The 20051-nt window shown below is 36.4% G+C and overlaps 1 protein-coding gene across 1 annotated transcript in view; it reads right to left on the bottom strand.

Annotated features, from left to right (window-relative positions):
* The window catches only part of TTC29 (tetratricopeptide repeat domain 29), a 157890-nt gene that overhangs the window by 131642 nt on the left and 6197 nt on the right, over positions 1-20051 (bottom strand). Inside the window, exon 3 of the mRNA XM_072863409.1 lies at positions 6349-6572. Within this exon, the coding sequence (XP_072719510.1) occupies positions 6349-6572 (224 nt within the window). The remainder of the gene's footprint in view (positions 1-6348; positions 6573-20051) is intronic.

The raw sequence follows: 20051 nt of genomic DNA, 5'->3' as shown, positions 1-20051 counted from the left end.
CATGAAGAGATCTTGGCTTGTTATTTTCCTTGAAGAAGAAAAGAAAGAGGCTGTTGTTCTTGTTAATGGAAAATAGAACTTGTACTCATTTTTAAAATACAGGTATCAGAAAGAAATTTTTCAACGTCCATTTATGGCTCAATACTTTCCATCAAAAAACCACCAGTTAGTCATTTGTTCCTGCCAGATGAAGGCCATATAGAAACTTTTCAACAGCTGGTAACAGTCATCTTCCAGTTCAGTTAGTTGTTTTTAGCAAGTATGACTTGATTATAACTGACCATTCACTCTTGAAGACATATAAAGGAGTGGCCTCAGATCAATTGAGTCACTAGGAGTAATTTTTGATGTCAGAATGAGACACCATTAATACTTTTGCCAGAGAGATCAAAACCAGTGACTTAGTAGCAAGACAGCTGATGCTGTGAAGAATTCACACACAGAAAGATCCAGGATGGGGAGGCTGTTGGGCCAAAAAGCAGCATGAACAGTAATAGAATATGGTGCTGCAATCAGTTTATTTCCACCTGGATCCATATACGGCAAAGAATCAGTTCCATTTGATTGCTCAGGACAATCATGCCTCTACCCCTACAGGTAGAAGACCACCCAATCATTCCTTTTTCCAGAAAGTTTATCCGTAAGCTAAGCTCACACACAAGTGAAGAAAGGTTGCTGTGGGGTAGCATGCTGACACCATCAAGTTTCAGGCAGAGCCTCAGTTTCCTAGGTATCATGAGGCAGGCTGTACACAGAGCACACCCCTCCCAACACTGGTAGGTACATAAGGGGAATATATTAAATGAAAGTACAATCTATACAAAGATGCTAAGGAAATGGTCAGGATACAATTTTTCCAGGTAAGGATAAAGCTATCTAATGATAATCATATAAGGCAATTAACTGGTAATCTGGGACACTAAAGGAGGGCTCCAAGCCCTTGCAATGAAAACACACTACTGAAATTTTCTAAGAAAAGCTGCTTCTGTTGAAGTCAATGGTAGTTCTACAATTGGCTATATTTTGAGAAGGCTTGGCTTCTTTCCCAGGCAGAATCACTTCACTTTTTGTAAGATGATTACAAAAATAATAAAGTCTTCCATTGGTCTCTAGCAACTGCTGCATTTTTTCCTGTGATACAATATTAAGTAGAGAAGGGCAAACCTGCTTAGAAAATAAAACAGTGTTCTTTTCCCCATCCCCCCAAAACCAAACAAAACTACATCTCCTCCAAGCAAATATTAAAAGAGGTTTCGGTATGTTTATCCTTTTTCTTTTTAAATGCATAACCTCTCTCCATTTTTTTTTCCAAAATAGCATGAGTAATATAGTTATTGCAATGTTTCTAGCCCAGCCTAAGGCGTAAGTGTGAAATCTTATAGAAAAGCTTTCCACTGTAAAATGCTAAACTCTGTTTTCAACCTTAAGTACCTCAGACAAAGAAAGATTTTCCAGTGCAAACACATCAAATACTCATGCTTTCCTCATATACTTTGTGAAAAGTCATCTTTTACAACAACAACAAATGATAACTCATACTGTCAAAAGTTTTCTCTACATCAAGATGAGGAAAAAAGAGCCAAGGTAGCACTTCCTTCTAATTCTGTGTGTCTGATATTCTCTAGAAAGAGAGTCAGCAGCCTGTAGCGCATGCACAGATTCAGCATTTAGCATACAGCATACCACAAAGGTCACATGGGGATGGGAACCAGGAGCAGATGGAATCTGAGAAAGGCAACAGCTTCCAGGTCTTAACTCCTACTTCCCACCAGCTGCCCCAATGATCAACTAATAAGCAGTGTCTTGCCCCTTTGAAGGCACGTTCATACCCAAGTATAGGTTCCGTGCATTGGCTTTGGCACAGTGAACACAGTCATCTGCCACTATAGTGCTGACTGCTCAAAACATGTTGCAGCCACTGAACTGTGGCATTTTCCCTGATTTTGCTCCTCTGCTCTGGCAAAGTAGAGCCAATGGCTGAGACATCTCTGCCTTTAATTGTTCTTGAGCTGTAACTTGCCTTGCATCCCCTTCAAATTGTACAATACAGGTAAATCAGCTCACCCTAGCAAGCACTGATCAGATGAGGTCTTCAAGACCTCTTTGAGGTAATCCTAGGTAAGGATTCAGTGCAGGTTCAAGCCTGAATTTAATTTGTAATATGTACATGAATTACAATTTAATATGTAATTCAGATTTAATCTGAAGAGCAACACTTTTCAAGCCCTTCTGAAATAATACTGGGACAGGTAACCTCTAATTTGACAAAAACCAAATTTGGCACACTATTACTGAGAGGCTGGCCTCAGTCTAACACACACAATTGATGCTTTACAGTATAATCTGCATACTATCAATCATTCTTCTGGTAGGCTCAGTGCTAACTAACTGAATAAAAGTAGCTACAAAATACTTTGACGAGATGATTCAAAGAAGTGGCTTAGCCTAATGAGCATACAGACCCAACAAGTAAATTAGCAATGCATTTTAAAACAATAAGACAGACTATAGCAGCCAAGTAGTGATTTAAAGAATCAGTTACATTCATATGGTAAACTCTGTGCAAATACTAGCTTAAAGGTTTTAATTTCACTTTTGAATATTTTTATCTGAGGAACAGCAACATTGTCATTATAATGAACTCTTCTCCCAGGCACACATTACACTGGGTGCTGTTCAAAAATTCCAAAATGTAGGTAAAAGAATTCTTAGTTGGATTTCCATTGTTCCTGCTTCTTCTCCATGACCCACCCAAACACACAGAGATATACAGTCAAATTTTGTCTGGGTCTTAGACAGACAAAATGGACAAGAAGAATTCTATTCAGTTGGCGCACCTCTGTAGGGTATGGTCATCATTTGTTCCGCAAAGATCTTTAAATAAAGGATCAGCAGCCAAAGGACATTTGTTAGCAACCTTCAATGTCAGACAAGGATGGACTGCGGCTTCAAACTCTCCCTCCTGCTAACTCACAGAACAGTACTGAGTAGGAGCTAGGGAGCTATGGCTCTTCAAAGGGATAGCAACAACAACCTGCCAGCACTATATTATACCTTTCAAGGACAATTACACCTTTAAGTGAAATTACTCTGAGCAGTAGTCAGGCAGGCAAGCAGGCAATCAGGCAGGCCATTCCATGGCCTCAAAATATAACCTTCTTTTGGAAAAAAACCCCAACATTTTCATACATGTATCAAGAAATAACTGTATACATCAAATGCTGAGCTATGTAGATACATTGCTTTGGCATTTATCCTGCATTCCTCAAAAAAACCCCCAAAACAAAAAACCCTACAACTATACATATTTAAACAGCTAAACTATATCCTTTTTTAAGCTACTGAGACCAGAACTAGTAAAAAGAGAGGTTAGTCCATGATAATGAAGGAAGATCAAGGAATAATTCGAAACAACTCAATTTTGAAGTCAGAAACATTTACATTATTTGCATCAAAAAAGACCAAATAGGAACGCAGTCACGTATTGCCAATATTTCTGCCAGTGTTTTTGGGATAATGCTGTACCTAGGGCAAAATAACTCTGTCAGCTATTTTTCTGAGAAGCTGCAAGGATTAATGCTAGCTCTATTTTTAAATACTTGGGAAGTATTCAAATAGAATGACAGTGAGATTAAGTCAGACAGAAAAAAAATATATTTTCTTTGCAGACAGTATAATATTGTTAATAGCCACTTAAAAAAAAAAAGATGACTCCTTTATGATTTGAAGTTCATTCAAAATGTTCCACTAAAAATGAAAGCAGAGAGAACATTCACTGATGTACGTAAACGGTCTGTACAATGTAACGCTGGTAAACAAAATGTCACTATTTTCAAACCCAGCAGTAAAGAAAATAATTGCTCTTTGATATCAGCCTCCACATTGTGATGGATGGAGCTGATTCTGTTCAAGCAAACAACTTATGTCCAGCATTATAATGTTCTATAACTACAAACTATCAAAAAATTGAAAAGATTAACATATTCCACCAATTAATATGGAAAGTGAATGAATACCTAGTTTTCTCTGTGCACTATGGTAACAACCATAAAACTCTAAACTTAGGAGCAGCAGTTCTAAGTTATATTCACAATTAAGACAGCAACACTCTATGATACAAAAATATCAGATGAGAAAAATTAAATAACAAACAAGAAAATTATTTACTGACATAGTAAGTGAAGTTTTGTTTTCCACTTACCACTTTAGGTTCAAAATCAATCCCTTCATGAAGTTTAAATTCATCAAAAAACTTACAAGTCATGAAGATTTTTTTTTTTTTTTCATAATTTATACCTGCTATCTCTTCTTCAACACAACTGTTAGCTCAGGACAGCATACCTGAGACAGGCAAACTTTCAGCTAACCTAATATTAGTGATATAAGCCACACTGTGAAACTCTTACAGTTTGCAACCCCAAATATTACTTTCAGCCTTTTAAGCTTGAACTGTGGTGGCTGAAGAGCAAATGCAGGTCAGCTGTTGTTGTGACTGCCTCATGGTAAGTTCCAGCTGAGGTGAACTGCTGAACACTTCTTAAATGGTGTCAGCTAGAGTTGTCAGGAGATCATAAGCCAGAGCCCCAAGCAATTTGATTAGAATCAGAGAGTAACTGGATTAGTGGAACTACTGAATTAGTATTTGACGAGCTGTATAATTCACGTATCTTCACAGCACTACTAGCACTAACACTCACAACATGAATTAGCATCCACCCCTTCACGTGCCAGGTGACTCAAGCCTCACTTAAAACAAAGAAGAGATTTGTGCAAAGGTTTGCACTGAAACTGGTGAAAAAATAAAAAATAACTATACCTTAATCTAGCAATTCAGTAAAGATGCTTGCCAACGCTATTGGCATGTTATCATTATTTTATTTTCTTCCATTTTAACCAACATCAACAGGCAAAGTTGAGAGCTATTCTCTCCTAGAGGCAAGGTACAATCAGTCAGACAATTGGCGGTATCTTGTCTCTGTGAGAGGTGAAAGACTTATAGAGCCCAGCACACAATGAATGCTGGGTTCAGTGAGAGAAAGGGGCCCTGCCTTCCATAGGGGCAGAAACTGCAGTCAGCAGCACCTTGACTCTCTGGGAGCATGTTTGCCAACTCTGTTGTCACATATTAGTTTGTAACACTGAAAAATGTCATGCACTGAAGGAAGGCAAAATGCCCTCCTCAAGCAGCTGCAGGAAGCTGGCCCATCAAGATAAGCCATATCTACTACTTTTTGAACATCAGAGTGTTGGCAGTATGCTTCTGTCAGGGCAGTCTGAGCGCAAAACTTCTCTCTTGTACTCCTACAAGCTACGGGGGTGCCTATTCAGGTTTTAGTCATACTCTAGACAAATCTGAAGATTCCTTCCAATCATGGGCTTGCTAGACTTCCTGCCTAGAATTACAGTGAATTAAATAAAGAAACACAACTTTTGGCTTTCATAGTAAACATAAAAAAAAGTTCATTTAAAATGTTTATTTTAAGTGCCAAAAGGGTTTTTTTGCTGTTCCTTTTTTAAATGAAGTTGTCTGTTTCTAAATTTCAGTCAAAAAGCTTAGGTTCCAAACTCACGAGCTTTATTGTAGATTTTCATATTTGTAATGATCAAAATGCAACTTGAAACAAGCCAACTATAGTGAAATCAGCTCAGCCATGAAACAGGATTGCAGTTAGAGCTTTATCTGCCTTCATCCCTACAATTATTCCACAGGAGAAAGACAGAGTAAGTTATGTTACTATTTATAGTAAAAGGAAATGATAAATATGAGCACTTAGTAAATAGTAGGCAATAGAGAAAATGCAGTAATTTGGAGTTATGTCTTCACTAATATCTAGTAATTCACAGGTGGCATGTTACATCTGTGTGCTGCATTTTATTTGACATGTTCACAATCCTTCTTAAGTCAGTCACAAATCCAAACACAGTTAGCAGACAGGGTATTTAATAAAATCAGATTTATAAAACTATTACTGTGTGAAACTGCTTTTCATCTATTAAATTTTTCTAATACAAAACCAGCTACTCAAATCAATAGAGAAAGAAAAACAATAAATAATGAAACTATAAGAAAATAATTGAGATGTTATCAAAGCTATAAATACATCAAACATTTCTGATGATATCATAATGCACTCTACATGTTTTTCCCTTTTTTTCCTTCACAAAACCTCTCCCGCTATCTGCAGTTCCTAATCATTTATTCTATAAATACAGCTTAGTTGACTAAGGCTGAAACGTGCTAAGATGCAGTAACGTTTCAAATTCATACATGAAACAATTTGGAAGCTTCCCCCAGGCATTCGTGGCTGCAGCTCCCGCTGCTCTGCTACCCACAATCCCCCCATTTACCTGCTCGCTGGGCTGCCTCAGCCCTGGTCAGGAAGTGGTAAAGCTGATCCAGCTTATCAGGCTGCTCCTCCAGGGACTTCTGCTGCCATATGGCTGACCCAGGCCCTGCAGCCTCCCTCAAGGCATTCCACTTCTGTATCAGAGCGAGGAGCTTGGAGAAGGACTCGTGATAACCCTGTCGCAGCATGTCTATGCAGATGTTCTTCTTGTATGAATTCCTGTTCCTGGGAATAAGAAAGATAGATTTTAAGCCTTTAAACCTGTATTCTGTTCTCCACCTTACCAAATAAGTACAGATAACTAAAACAGCTTTCAGGAAGAGACATCTGCAGTTCAGCAGCAGGGAAGGGGGAATTTTTCCCCCGCTCAGAAAGCGTTCTGCTAAAATACGATTACAAATGTCATACCCTAGGGAAGTAAATATGGCAATAATGAATAAATACCTATATATATATTGAAAACATCTTAAAAATATACTGGTATTCTTTAGCTGGTATTGGTAAAAAAGGCTGACTGATGGGACCCCCCCCCCCCATGTTTACATTAGCTCATGAAAACACAATGAACTCTTAGTTTCCTTTAAAACAGTGCACAGGGAAAAATGAGGCACATTCCACATGTCAAAACAATGTATATGTTAAATAGTTTTGCTGTAGGACATGATGGCTTGGTTTAAAACGTCAAACAAATGCTATGCCAGAAACATAATCATTAGATATTATTTTGCTTCTGTTTAGCATATAACTTCAGCTGGGACTGGTTTACTGATGCAAAAGTTTGATAATTTCTCCCTAATTTTAAAATCAAATTATGTAACGATGAATTTATACCAGTTATCTCATTCATAAACTCTGATAACATATATGTATCAAAAAGTTGTGTAATCAAATATTCTCAAGAGATAATATATCTTTTGAGGTACTATTTATGGAAATAATACAAATATTTCTTTTATGTGGCATGAAACAATCATTGTGTCTTATCCTGGAGAAAGCTATGAGTCCAATGGGACTGCCTGCAACACTAAAGTACAGATGTAAAGGTTTGCAGGCATAGGTATCTAGTGTGAGAAAACAAACCTTTGTTCCAGTAAAATGGCAAGGACCCAGATGTGTTAATTTTATTTTGTATATTCCATTAAGTTTTCAAACTGTTTTCAAGACTGTCTTTTTAGATTAAAATCCATTTAACTTGAAATTCTCAGTAGCTTTAAAATAAATAAGGAATTCTGAAAACTGAGATTTACAGTGTATGTAATAAATTCAGATGACCTCATGCTAAACAATAGCCTAATGAAGCTAATACTTCTAGCCTACAAAGAGCTACTGCAGTTTTTTAACAATGCTAATAAGATGGAAGTGATGTAAAAAACTTCTTAGCTAGATGCCAAATAAATAAACAGTAATGTGAGATGTAAGAAGTAAATAATCTGCATTATTTCATATCTAATATGATTAAAATAAAATCTATTAATTACTACATAGATGCACATTAATCCTTCGCATATATTTTTTACTTTTCAGTTGCAGAACTGAACATAAAAATATTACAAAATCCTGATACAATTTAGACTAGACAGTACTGAATTTATGTTTACTATATAAATAGGTGGTTTTTGAGATTGAAAAGCACACATTGTTCACACAGACAAGGGAAAATATATAACTGTTCTGTACCAGAAAACATTTGCAGCATTTATCTTAGAAAAGTAAATGAGAAATATCTTTAAACATTTCAATTTTAATTTGCCAGAATATGCTATATTTGTCATATATCAGATGCACAGTGTATAGCTTCAAAATACTGTAAAGATATTATGTTAATACCATACAATGTATTCTCTACTCTGTATATGGAATACTTTCTTTTTTCTGTTTTAAAATTCTAACTAAAAACAAATTGAAGAATATAGGTAAAAAAATCCTACCAACTTCCAAAGGCCTAGAACTGAATCCTACACTAACAAAACTCAGAGCAGCGGAATAACAATCTACATAGCAGACACACATACACGCATATTTATATAATGTGATCTATATATGTGTATATGTGTGCATGCATTAAATCATTAGATGTATTGGAAGTGGACAAGAAAGTACGGCTAAAAGATCTTAACAGTGACTAAACAAAACATAATTCAGTTCATTTTTAACACTCACTGCATACTCACTGAGCATAGTACCAATATTCGTATAAATAGAAAAACTGTGCCCATGCAACACACTATTTCCTGTAGACTGATATATTTTACTTGAAGTCGAAGCACATTTTCCCCACAAGACAGCATTATTAGCAAACCAATACAGGAAAACAAAACATACAATAAAAATAGGTCAGTTTTAAAAATTAGTGTCAATATTCTTTTAATAAATCCCATCCCAATTAATAAAGAAATTGAAATAATGTTGAAGTAATCATATGGTACAGAGCACATTTTTTTTCTTAGGCAAAGATAACTGATTTTAACTCACACGCAATGAAGCTATCTACTGTATAACCATTCAAATTTTAGAAGCATAAAGATAAAAGTTATCTCTCAGTTATACTTAAAAACAGAAAATACACAAAGCGCAAAACAATAATACTTTTGTTTTCTTAAGTTTCTGCAGTATATAAGCCACAAGTGACTGATCACACAGAAACAATAAAACAGGGATAGAAATGAATGGTATTATGGGGACGAACGGTATTCATGACACCTAAGAGAGCTTGACACTGCAATGAGTTCTGAAATTGTTTCAGTTATCAAAGTGGTTCCAGATGAAAATGCCAGTGTCCTTTTTCCCAACAAACAGTGCTTTCAAACAGAGGAGTAGCGCAGGTGACAGTAGTGAACTTTTCATGATATCTTGAGATAAACTATAAATCCTCAATCCTCAAAATCCTTTTCATACTGCTTTTCATGATGTCATGCAGCATGTAAAATGAGAGGTTAAACAGAACATCCCATGTTTCACATAACCGAAGATTACTTTCTTCCTAATATCAATGTCAAAAACTGATACCTAATTAAACGTAGATGATTTATTTTATAAAATCCAACTGTTAACAGTGTGTTTCTACCGCATTAATAAACTAGTTTGCACTAAACCTTTGGAACCTTGCTACCTAATAAATTATGATCTATTATTAAACAAGTAAGTTTGTTTTTCTGCATTGCGTCCGCACCGATTTTCGGTTTCCTTTGAACAATTATGTTACTTCGAGAAGCGAAATAGGAAAGGACTGGCCTTTCCTCTGGTTGGAGACGTTCGAGAGGTTTAATGGTCTCTGGGGGCATCTACTGGAAATCTGGAAAACTGCAGTGAGGACATGTTAATCCCGCGGCTGTCAGCGCAGCGGGGCACGGCCGCAGAACAAAGGGAGGCAGGGGCAGGGATCAGCGCGGGGCGCGCAGCCCTGCCAGCCCGGCGCAGCAGAGGAGCGGGGCTGCGCTCCCTGCGCTGCGCTCCCTGCGCTGCGCTCCCTGCGCTGCCGCTCAGCCCCACAAAAGCACAGCGCCAAAAACATGCAAACGTTGCCCGCACCGTTGCCTGCCCGCAATTAAACTAGCCGAATTAGAATGAGCGGACAGCTTTGTAACGTTAGCTGTGTTCGATTTCAAAGTTGAACCGGGATACGAATATAAACCTATAGTCCTCTTTCCCCTTTGGATGATCAAGTGTGCATGCTACGAGGAAAACATTTCAGATGTGTTTTTAAAAGCAAATTATTTTTTAATGAAATCTGGAGCATGTCTGTGCAGTTATGGTTAAAACAAAGAGAACAATTAATCTGTTTTTAATTTAAAGCAGATTTGGTTTATTTCTTTTTAATCCATGAAATTCAGCAGATGAAAACCATAATACTTAAACATAGATGACACTGAGAAGCCATCGTTCCTCTGACTGTACACTCATCTCTGTCATCACTGGAAACCCTGCTGAAGTTGCTGGATGGTTGTTTACACAGGCTGGGTAAAACACTGAAATGAGGTCCACTTAGTGGATCTGGCTGGGTATCCTGCATTTGTCCTACATCAGCAGTTACGGTGATGCAGTATTTTATGCATGAGGTGCTGAAAAATTCTCTGCAGTTCTGTGTGTGTGTTGGGGGGCAGGGGGCATCTGTCAGAAGAATTTTCAGCAACAAATAAATAACGACCAAAAGTTAAAGTTGCCAAGTTGCCATTTTAGTGGTACCATGTTATAGATGATGATTTCGTGTAGTATAATATCACACGGGTGGAAGCCGCTAGTTATTGAATGTGGATCTGCGAGCTTGAAAAGGCACTGCTATTGTTAACACTGTGCTTTAAGCGTACCTGGATATTGCTACAGGCATTTTACTTTCCTTAAACTATACGTATAACTAAACTATATGGGTTTCTTTTATTATTATCATTGCTATTCTAAAATGAAATACAGTCATGCTGAGGAATCACAGAAATCTGATTCTAATCTGCCGTTACCAGTGCAGAAATCATAAATACTAATTTTCAGCAAGGCTAATGAAATTACACTCTTGTTGCAATCTTGAGGACCTTCCCATGTTATGGTATTGTACTTTTACAAGACTCTTAAGCAATGCTGGGAGATCAGGACAGTACCATTCTACATTCCTTTTAACTTAAAATCCTGCACAACAAGGCTATTTGTATTCTACCCTTTACACTGAAAAAGAGAAAGAAAAAAGAAATTAAGAGGCCAAGAGGCAGGTACTGGTGTTAGAAACAATCAAAATAGTCAGTATAGCATAACAGAATTATTTATCATGAGCTTAATTCTCCATGCCTCCTGTCTGGTGTGGTCAATTACAGACATGCAAAATAGCTGCAAAAGTCCACTATTTTCAGATGACAGATTTTTTTTTTTTATATCAGAGTACGTATCTTTAGATTTTGTAGGATTTAATTAGTACTATAGGTTAATGCCAGCTGCTGATTACAGTACAAGTGTACCATAGCAATTCCATTTTGTAAAGCACAAAATGGCATGGATTAAACAATGATAGTATATAAAATATTAAAGTGTACTTCCAGCATAAAATAATTACTCTACCAATTATTACAATGTTTAAAAACTGTATTCAAATAGGTTTCATCCACTTGGGATTTCCTTCTGCAGTTGGCAAGTCAATGACTGATATAAATGCCTTAGATAAGGATCACAAAATTATGAAAAAATAATCAATATATTTTTGCTTAAGTTTATTTAAACAAATACATTTTACTCCCCCCCATTTCCTGTCTATAAATCTACAAGAAAATTAAAAGTACGTCAAGTATGTGAATACTTAGCTACTTTGTGTTTAATCTATATGCAAACAAACACAGCATAAATAAGGAAACACCAGAATTTCCTCACTGAGATTTGAAAAATATATACATTAAGTAAAATTAAATATACTATACAAAACACTAAAAAGCCAAGCATGCTGTAAGCATTTATAACTTTAGGCTGCTCTTCCTAAGAATCAAAAGAGGAATTATTATTTAGTTATAGCTGGACAGCCAAAAAACATAACGGTTTTGCAACACCATTAGCGACCCACATCTAAAATATAGTTAAAACTTCTGCAGGGCATTGTTGAAGACAAAAAGCACTTATGCAAATACTTGGTAAATATGGAAGCTGAAGATTTCACTACCGCATTCAGCGATGCTACGATCCAGGTTACAGTGGTATTAAACCACGTACTCACACTGCTGAAATCTACGTTGTCACGTGTCTGGGCTGCACTCCACTGAAGTTAGGTACATAGCTAACTTGAAAATATATCTGAGTCATCCGAGTATCTGAGTTCAGTATGAAAATTTACATATATAAGTACTTTGGTGAGTCAAGCCCTCAGTTGGTCAAGGTACATTTTCACCACATACTGCTACTTATACAAAGCTATTTAACTGAATCAGGGCACAGCCCTCTTTAATCCTAGTTTAAAGACTGTCCATTTAAATGCTTTTCTTTTAATGAAATATTTACTGGATGGTAATATTTTAAATTGTAGACTATAGTAATCTCATTAAAGATAAGGAAGTACAGTAAATGCCATTAAGTAGTAATAGATGGTTAGCTTACACATCAGAATTTTTGATTACTAAGGCTGAGAATTAAATTATATTGGGGTGGCATGCATGCTTTTTAATTCCAAATTATAAAGCTGAAATAGCTAATATCCTAATACAAAAAGCATAAAATTCACCAAACCCCCAAGTGTTATAAAAAGAATTCCCTACTCTATATAGTAAATAAAAAATATTGCATGACAATTTGTACATACCATGAGAGGGAAGAACATCTACTTGAAACTGACTTTTGTAACAATTCAGATTTTTTAAAATAAGAAAAGGTTTATGGAGCTATGTGTTCAGAACTATTAATAGAAAGATGAAAATAAAGTATATGAGAAAATAAATATATAGGTACTTTATACCTATATATGTATAGCTATAATATATGTATAGTATATATGTATAGCTACAATAACTTTCAGCATAAGTAATGCAGGATTTTTCATCTACTGCCTCACAGACTCTGACTGTTGTCAAACCACACTTTAACATACATCATGCAAAGATGGATGCATAACCTGTCAGTAGGATCCTGCAAAGAACACATAGATTGAACTTGCTTCCTTTTGTTCAAAGCTACACTGCCACTTTAACACTACATAAAATGAAAAATTAATAAATTACAAACATCAAAGGATGACACAGAAAAAGTATTTTAAAATGAATGTAAGTACTGTAATAATTAAGAATCCTCATTAACCCAGAAAATGGAAATATAAATTTAGCAATGAATTTTTGGAACATTCTGTCCCTAAACTTAAATGCAAAGAAAGCACTAAAAAGAAAGATAAAAGTGCTACCCTTATAAAAATGTTCTTCATTCAAGAGCACACACACCTGTGATTATTTCAAGCATAATCAGAAAAAAAAATTATCTTCATTAATCTTTCTGCTTTTCTTTCTAAATTAATTACGCTCATTAACAAAAAGTAATTCCAACCATATTTTATGGACTATTATTTATCAAAATGAAGTATTTCTCAACTTTCTCCTTTTATTTCAGAGCTGACCTAATGGACTGAGAGCCAGAAACTTCTGAGTTTGGAACCCTTTCCATTTGACTTGCATAATATCAGAGAAGTCATTAAATTTCTCTGCAGGTTTCTTTCACAGTGTGCAAAATTATCTTTAGAAAAAGATAATCATAATTATTTACTTTCTGTATCTTCTCAAGCTGATGCTATGAATTATCATAAAACCCTATACAAGGCTATGCATTTATTATACTATTGCTATGAACAACTCCCACAGTATTTTTGCTCTTGTTTATGAGATCTCATACAAGTCCCCAACAGAACTTACTCAGTAGTCTAAGGACAAATACACCACACAGAGATTAAGAGTAAAAGAAAAGAGAGGATTTTACACAATTCAGAAGGATTCACTGTGAGAATTATTAGGAAGTCATGATTGTACCAAGGCAAATTAGACTGTCTTTCGTTATTTCAGACTCTTTTTGTATGTTAGAGATGCTTCACCTTTATGGAGTGTTTTAAAAATAAAAGTCAGTTGTGTATTGCTTGTACGTTATCTTCAGTACTAAATATTGTTGAACTACTGAGAAATTAAAGCACTAGAAAACCGTAAGACCAAACTTAGTAAAAACAACAAGTTACATAAAAAAAGAAAAACTTCAGCTCACTGTGTTCTTCTTTATTAAAGTATGTCATGTATTTTATCTTTGCAAGAGTTTGATGAGTTTTTGCAAGTAAAATTCTGTTTCCTCTATACTTGCTAATAGTCATGAGAATCTGTAGTTTGCACCTTCCCATTAAAAATGTATTGTATTTTTTGAAATTATTCACCCCGCCTTTTATCCAGATCATGTCTTTGAAAGGAGGAAATAGATAATAAATGGAATAATTCATGATTTCCCATTAAATATGAAACTTTCTTTTGCAGAGTTTAGAAAATGAAGTTCTACATAATGTACAGAAGTTGATTAGAACTTTTTTTAACCTTTTCAAGAAAAACCTTTCACATTACACAAACGCACAGAGAAGTTTCTTTAGGAAAGGCAAACCATTCACTTCCCACACAGTTCTGTTCTTTAGATCACTGCCTAATTACACTAAATAATATGTTTATCAGGCCTGAAATTCACAGAGATCATTCATCTGACCAAAAAGAATGTGTGCCTCTAAGTGCTAAAATCTCTTTTTGAAAGTTGTTTAATAAACATTGAATCCTGGTCATGGCAGGCAAGATTGTTAAGAATTATTCAGACAGAAAAAAAATACATATTTAAATAATATTGTGAAATAAATTTAAAATTTATCATCTAGCTCAATAAGTGACTTGTGCCATCTCCCTTTCCACAATCAGCGGGGAGTTTGGGATAGAGTGCCTTAATTTAAAATTTCTTTTACTATGAAAGGATACATTTCTTTGGTTCTGATTCACCCTTTTCCATAGTTTTTAGTATTTAAAGGTGAAGAAATATCCTCATAAAATGTAAATGAGTTGACACAACATTCCACCAGTTCTCAACCAGAGTAATGTGAACAAAGAGGGTCATAAGGTGCTCACAGGTCATATCCAAAGATTGACATCAGCAAGAACAGTAAAATCTTACTAGGACCTGAAAGTGAAAGGGAAAGAACAGTTTAATTCTTTCTTTTGCTGCTATGTCCTTCTTTAGCTGCCTTGAGCTCCCCTCTCTCCCTCTGTCTTCATAGCGTTATACACAGAAGAAATGGAAGCAGCTCAAATCAGTGCATTGCTAGAACCAAGTACTGTGCAATCAAGGACTGAAGTACAAGGGAAAAACAGAATCTGCACCTACTCATTATCCGTCTGTGTCTGAAATTGCTTTTTGCAAGCTTTCTGGTAATAGCAGCTGCCCCTCCTCCTTCCTTGCCTTAACCCCACAACAAGATACTTTTCCTAACCCTTATTATTGGCAGTGCCCCTTCCCTGTCCCTTGAGAGCCTCACTCCATAACACAGAAATGGTCAAATCCACCTTACAACACTAAATTCCCAAGCCTAAATTATGCATGTTCAAATTGGGAAGCACCAGTAAAGATTTCAGGTTGTGAAAAAGAAAACATGGCATTATGATAAGCTGTCAGTGAAAAAAGGTCCCAATCTATTTGTTGAGTAAAAGATTTCATAGGTCACCTATGAAGTCACCTTACTAATTTATTTAGTAGAGGTGACAGCTACTAAAAAGTCTGGATTAATCAAAACCCCAATCAGCTATTTGTGTTCAGCTTCCTTAAAGAACTGGTCCATCAATGCAAAAGACTAGAATAAAGACAAATAGAAAAGCAAATAAATCTAAAACTGAGTACCAAAACTCTCATGATTTAAATAACTTAGAGGACAATATCAGAAGAAGCCCAGTCTAATAGTAGGGCTTACTAGTCTGTCATGGCTATGATGAAAATAAGGAATAAAAGACCCTTCAAGCTAGGTCTTCTCCTCTCCATCAGCCCGCAAACCCCATTCTTCTCCCTCAGTGGACTCTCCAGATCATCCTGGCCTCTAACCAGGTAAGGAAGTTTCTTCCTCTTTAGTCTCGGAGGACAGGTGGGGTTGAATATTCAGAGACCAACTGAAGAAGTAAGGGTGTAGGAAGGAAATCTTTTATTTCCACAAACTCATCTTGAGCACTAATGCTTAATCCCTCATTAATTTTCTGACATCTTTTTTCCTTAACTCTACCTACCTGATACTGACACTGAAAACAGCAGAAACTTGGGGGGGAGGGGTGGTAAATAATTTGTCTCTTTTAATTCTCTCACCGAAGAATGGAAAAATAATCTCCTATGAGATGGCACTAACAGAAGATTTAAGATTTCTTCTGGACTTGCTAGCTTCTTATAGAAATGCTGCCTCAGGAATTAGTGAATGCAACTCTCTAAGACTTTTACCTGATCCTTTTTACAGCTTTCAAAATTCAATAGTTCTCCAGTGTGGGATTCAGCAGTAAATGTACATGTCTACATCTGAGCTGGTCACCCTAAACTCTCTATATAAGCAATGGAGAGAAATAGGTGCTTCAGAAATATAATTCACCTTACTCTAAAGCAGCTGGCTGATTCCTAAAAGATGGGGCTCAACTAATCAAATTACTTATCCTTAATTATTTCCATTGATTATATGGGGTGATTAACCTAGTCCTCTGGATCAGTTAAACTTAGGTGAAAACCCCTTTGCTCTTTTTGCAGAGAAGGACAAAGGTCCTGCTTATGGAAGCAAAGGATTGCTACTATATTCACCAGTCATCACTCCTAGAGAAAAAATATTATATTCCAGTTTTCAGTATACAATCTGCAAAGTAGTTTAATGATTGATCTTCCCAGTATTAGCTGAGATGGCTGGCAATTGCTCTGGGGGTCACAGCCCACACGAGAATGAAAGCCTTTGCCTTTTTGTGTTCCAGATAATCTTGAAGTGGACCAGCCTTCTGGTGAATTCTAAGCAGAACAACCCACTATATCTCAAAAACATCTGATCGAATGCGTATAAGATAATCTTGTCTCCTGCCTGAAAAAGTCATATCAGAGCATGTCTTTACTGACACAAATTTATCAAGGCAAGCTTTCCACAACACTCTGATCCACCACTCACAAGACAGAAAATACAAATACAAATTTTCTGCATATCTAGGTCAGCCCCTACTGTCTCTGTATAATAATTTAGATGTCATCCAACTACCAATGAGTCCTGAATGAGGACACTAGAACTCCATCATCCGATTCACAGAAATACATCTAGTAAAATAGCTAATGTAATATTTTTACGTAACTACTAAACAAAGCTGTTCCTCTCATCAAAAAGACTTCAAAGTCTCTCTTTCTAGTCTTTAACTCTTTTTTTGATTATATGGTCATCTTTGGACAATTTTAATTTGTATGAAGAGGAGAGAACTGTTACTTGATCTTTCTGGCTCTGACAAAAAGATCAGGAAACAGGAATGACAATATCAAATTCTGGTCCATTTTAGGCTCCAAACTCATTTGAAGATTCAACCCTGGAATCAATCTCTTGATGGAAAATGCCTTACTTCACAGTTCATCATGAAGTTTTTGACTCTTAGATCAGTCATAAGGACAATTTTTAATTTTTACTGCAACCCGATTTTCAGCCATTAATGATTTGGTGAGTCAAGACCAAGAACAAAAAATATCAGGGAAAGCGCACTGTGGGCGAGTGGAGTCAGCCAACCTCCTCATAAGCTTACAAAAGCCTAATTATGTGGCAAGAAAGCAGTACTTTCTGCATTAATGGGAAACTTTACTTTTTTCCATTTCCAGCTTCTCACACCACATTCACTTATTTCACATTAAAGTCTTAGAGAAGGAAACAAAACAAAATCAATGAAAAAACCAAAGCAATATCCTGTTTTAATATAATTAAAGTACTATCTTTCTTAAGCACTGTTTTTGCTTTCTCTTCTATCATATCACCCTGGGACAAAAAATTATTACAAAGAAAAAAAAAAAGAAAAACATGTCCACATTTTTCCACAGAAAAATGAGATTATAACATAAGCACACTTAACAGAATTCCTCTCATTTGCTGAAGTTTGGAACAGAGTATAATACTGTATAATAGAAGGATAACTGCAACCTTTTTTTTCTTCAACTACGAAGAAACCAGATAATCTTAAAGAATATTGTGAAGGATACAATTTTAGAGAACAGCTTTAAAGAATGTTGCTTGTTTCCATAAATGTGATACTACTGTCGTGGTTTAACACCAGCCGGCAACTAAGCACCACACAGCCGCTCACTCCCTCCCTCCCCGTGGGATGGGGGGGGAAAGAATCAGAAGAGTAAAAGTGAGAAAACTCATGGGTTGAGATAAAGGCAGTTTAATAGGGAAAGCAAAAGCCATGTACACAAGCAAAGCAAAACAAGGAATTCATTCACTACTTCCCATAGGCAGGTAGGTGTTCAGCCATCTCCAGGAAAGCAGGGCTCCATCACGTGTAATGGTTACTTGGGAAGACAAACGCCATCGCTCCAAACACCCCCCCCCCCTTCCTTCTTCTTCCCCAGCTTTATAAGCTGAGCATGACGTCATGTGGTATGGAATAGCCCTTTGGTCAGTTGGGGTCAGCTGTCCCAGCTGTGTCCCCTCCCAACTTCTTGTGCACCTGGCAGAGCATGGGAAGCTGAAAAGTCCTTGATTTAGTATAAGCACTACTTAGCAACAACTAAAACATCTTTGTATTATCAACACTGTTTTCAGCACAAATCCAAAACATAGCCATACTAGGTACTATAAAGAAAATTATAAGACAATTCCAAGTCCAAGCTGGGTAAGTGGATAAGTCCAGGCTGGAGCAGGGGCAAGGGGAGGAGTTCATTGCAATGTTAAACCCTATAACCTGATGCAAAGGGAGCAGGGCTGGAGATTGTAATGGATATACCTTTAAATTGTTGTAACCCATTATTTGAGTTGCATGTTATAGGAATTACTATAGTCAGAACCACCTGAACCAATGGAGGACAAGAAGCAGTGCAAATGCAGCAGTAACACGACCTGAGCTGGCTTTGGTGCTCAATAACTCCAAGAAACACACCACCTCTCCTGTCCTGAGTGACCGCCATAAGAGATGGAACCCAAAGTCATGGACTAAATGAACTCAGTGGACATTTTGTGGACATTTATGGACATTTTACAGACATTTCACAGGGGTGGTCCACAGACTAATGGAATGATATCTGTGTGCTATATCAAAGGGGAAGAAGGAAGAGGGGGGACATTCAGAGTGATGGCGTTTGTCTTCCTAAGTAACCATTATGCGTGACGGAGCCCTGCTTTCCTGGAGATGGCTGAACACCTGCCTGCCCATGGGAAGGAGTGAATGAATTCCTTGTTTTGCTTTGCTTGCGTGCGCAGCTTTTGCTTTACTTATTAAATTGTCTTTATCTCAACCCACGAGTTTTCTTACTTTTACTCTTCTGATTCTTTCCCCCCCCATCCCACCAGGGGGGAGCGAGCGAGCGGCTGTGTGGGGCTTAGTTGCTGGCTGGTGTTAAACCACGACAACTACCCACACATTCCTTTATTTAGGAGGTAATAAATTTGTTATTTGCCTAACATGCACCAAAAAAAAATAAAGGGTGTTTAATATTAAGCAGGAGTGTGGCTACAAGAATTTGTCTTGACAAAATAATGACTCACTTATTAAGTTAACCTCCATATTAAACAAAAGTACAGATATTTAGGTGGCAAAAGAAAGATATCCTGTCCTTCTATAAAGAAACACAATAATCTGCTTCTGGAATGGAAACAATTTAAAAAAAACTACACAGCATATTATAAGCCATTTCTCACACTTTTTAAAATAAAAACTTCTGTTGTCTGCTGAGACATACAAAGCATAACATTGATTTCAGTAAGATCATTTAACAAATATGGCATCGCCTTACTTTATGAATTGGTTTAAAATTACAGTTGAGGCATTTAGTTTTTTATACCTAGATTAGCCTCCTACGAATAAAACTGTGTAGCTGCTAGTTCGTTACCATTTGTTTGCTCTCAAATGATTGTATCAGGTTTATGGAACAGCATTAGTAAATTACATACTATAGAAATTTTGTAACTGCTGAACTATTATCAAAAGCTAAAATTCTGAGAGTAATTAAATACACAGAACACGAACATAATCTTTTAAAAGATGTACTTAAAAA

This window comes from Ciconia boyciana, chromosome 5 (genome assembly GCF_034638445.1).
Source record: "Ciconia boyciana chromosome 5, ASM3463844v1, whole genome shotgun sequence".
NCBI lineage: Eukaryota > Metazoa > Chordata > Aves > Ciconiiformes > Ciconiidae > Ciconia > Ciconia boyciana.
Note: the sequence above shows the minus strand (reverse complement) of the source record. Positions and strands in the feature narration are given on the sequence as shown.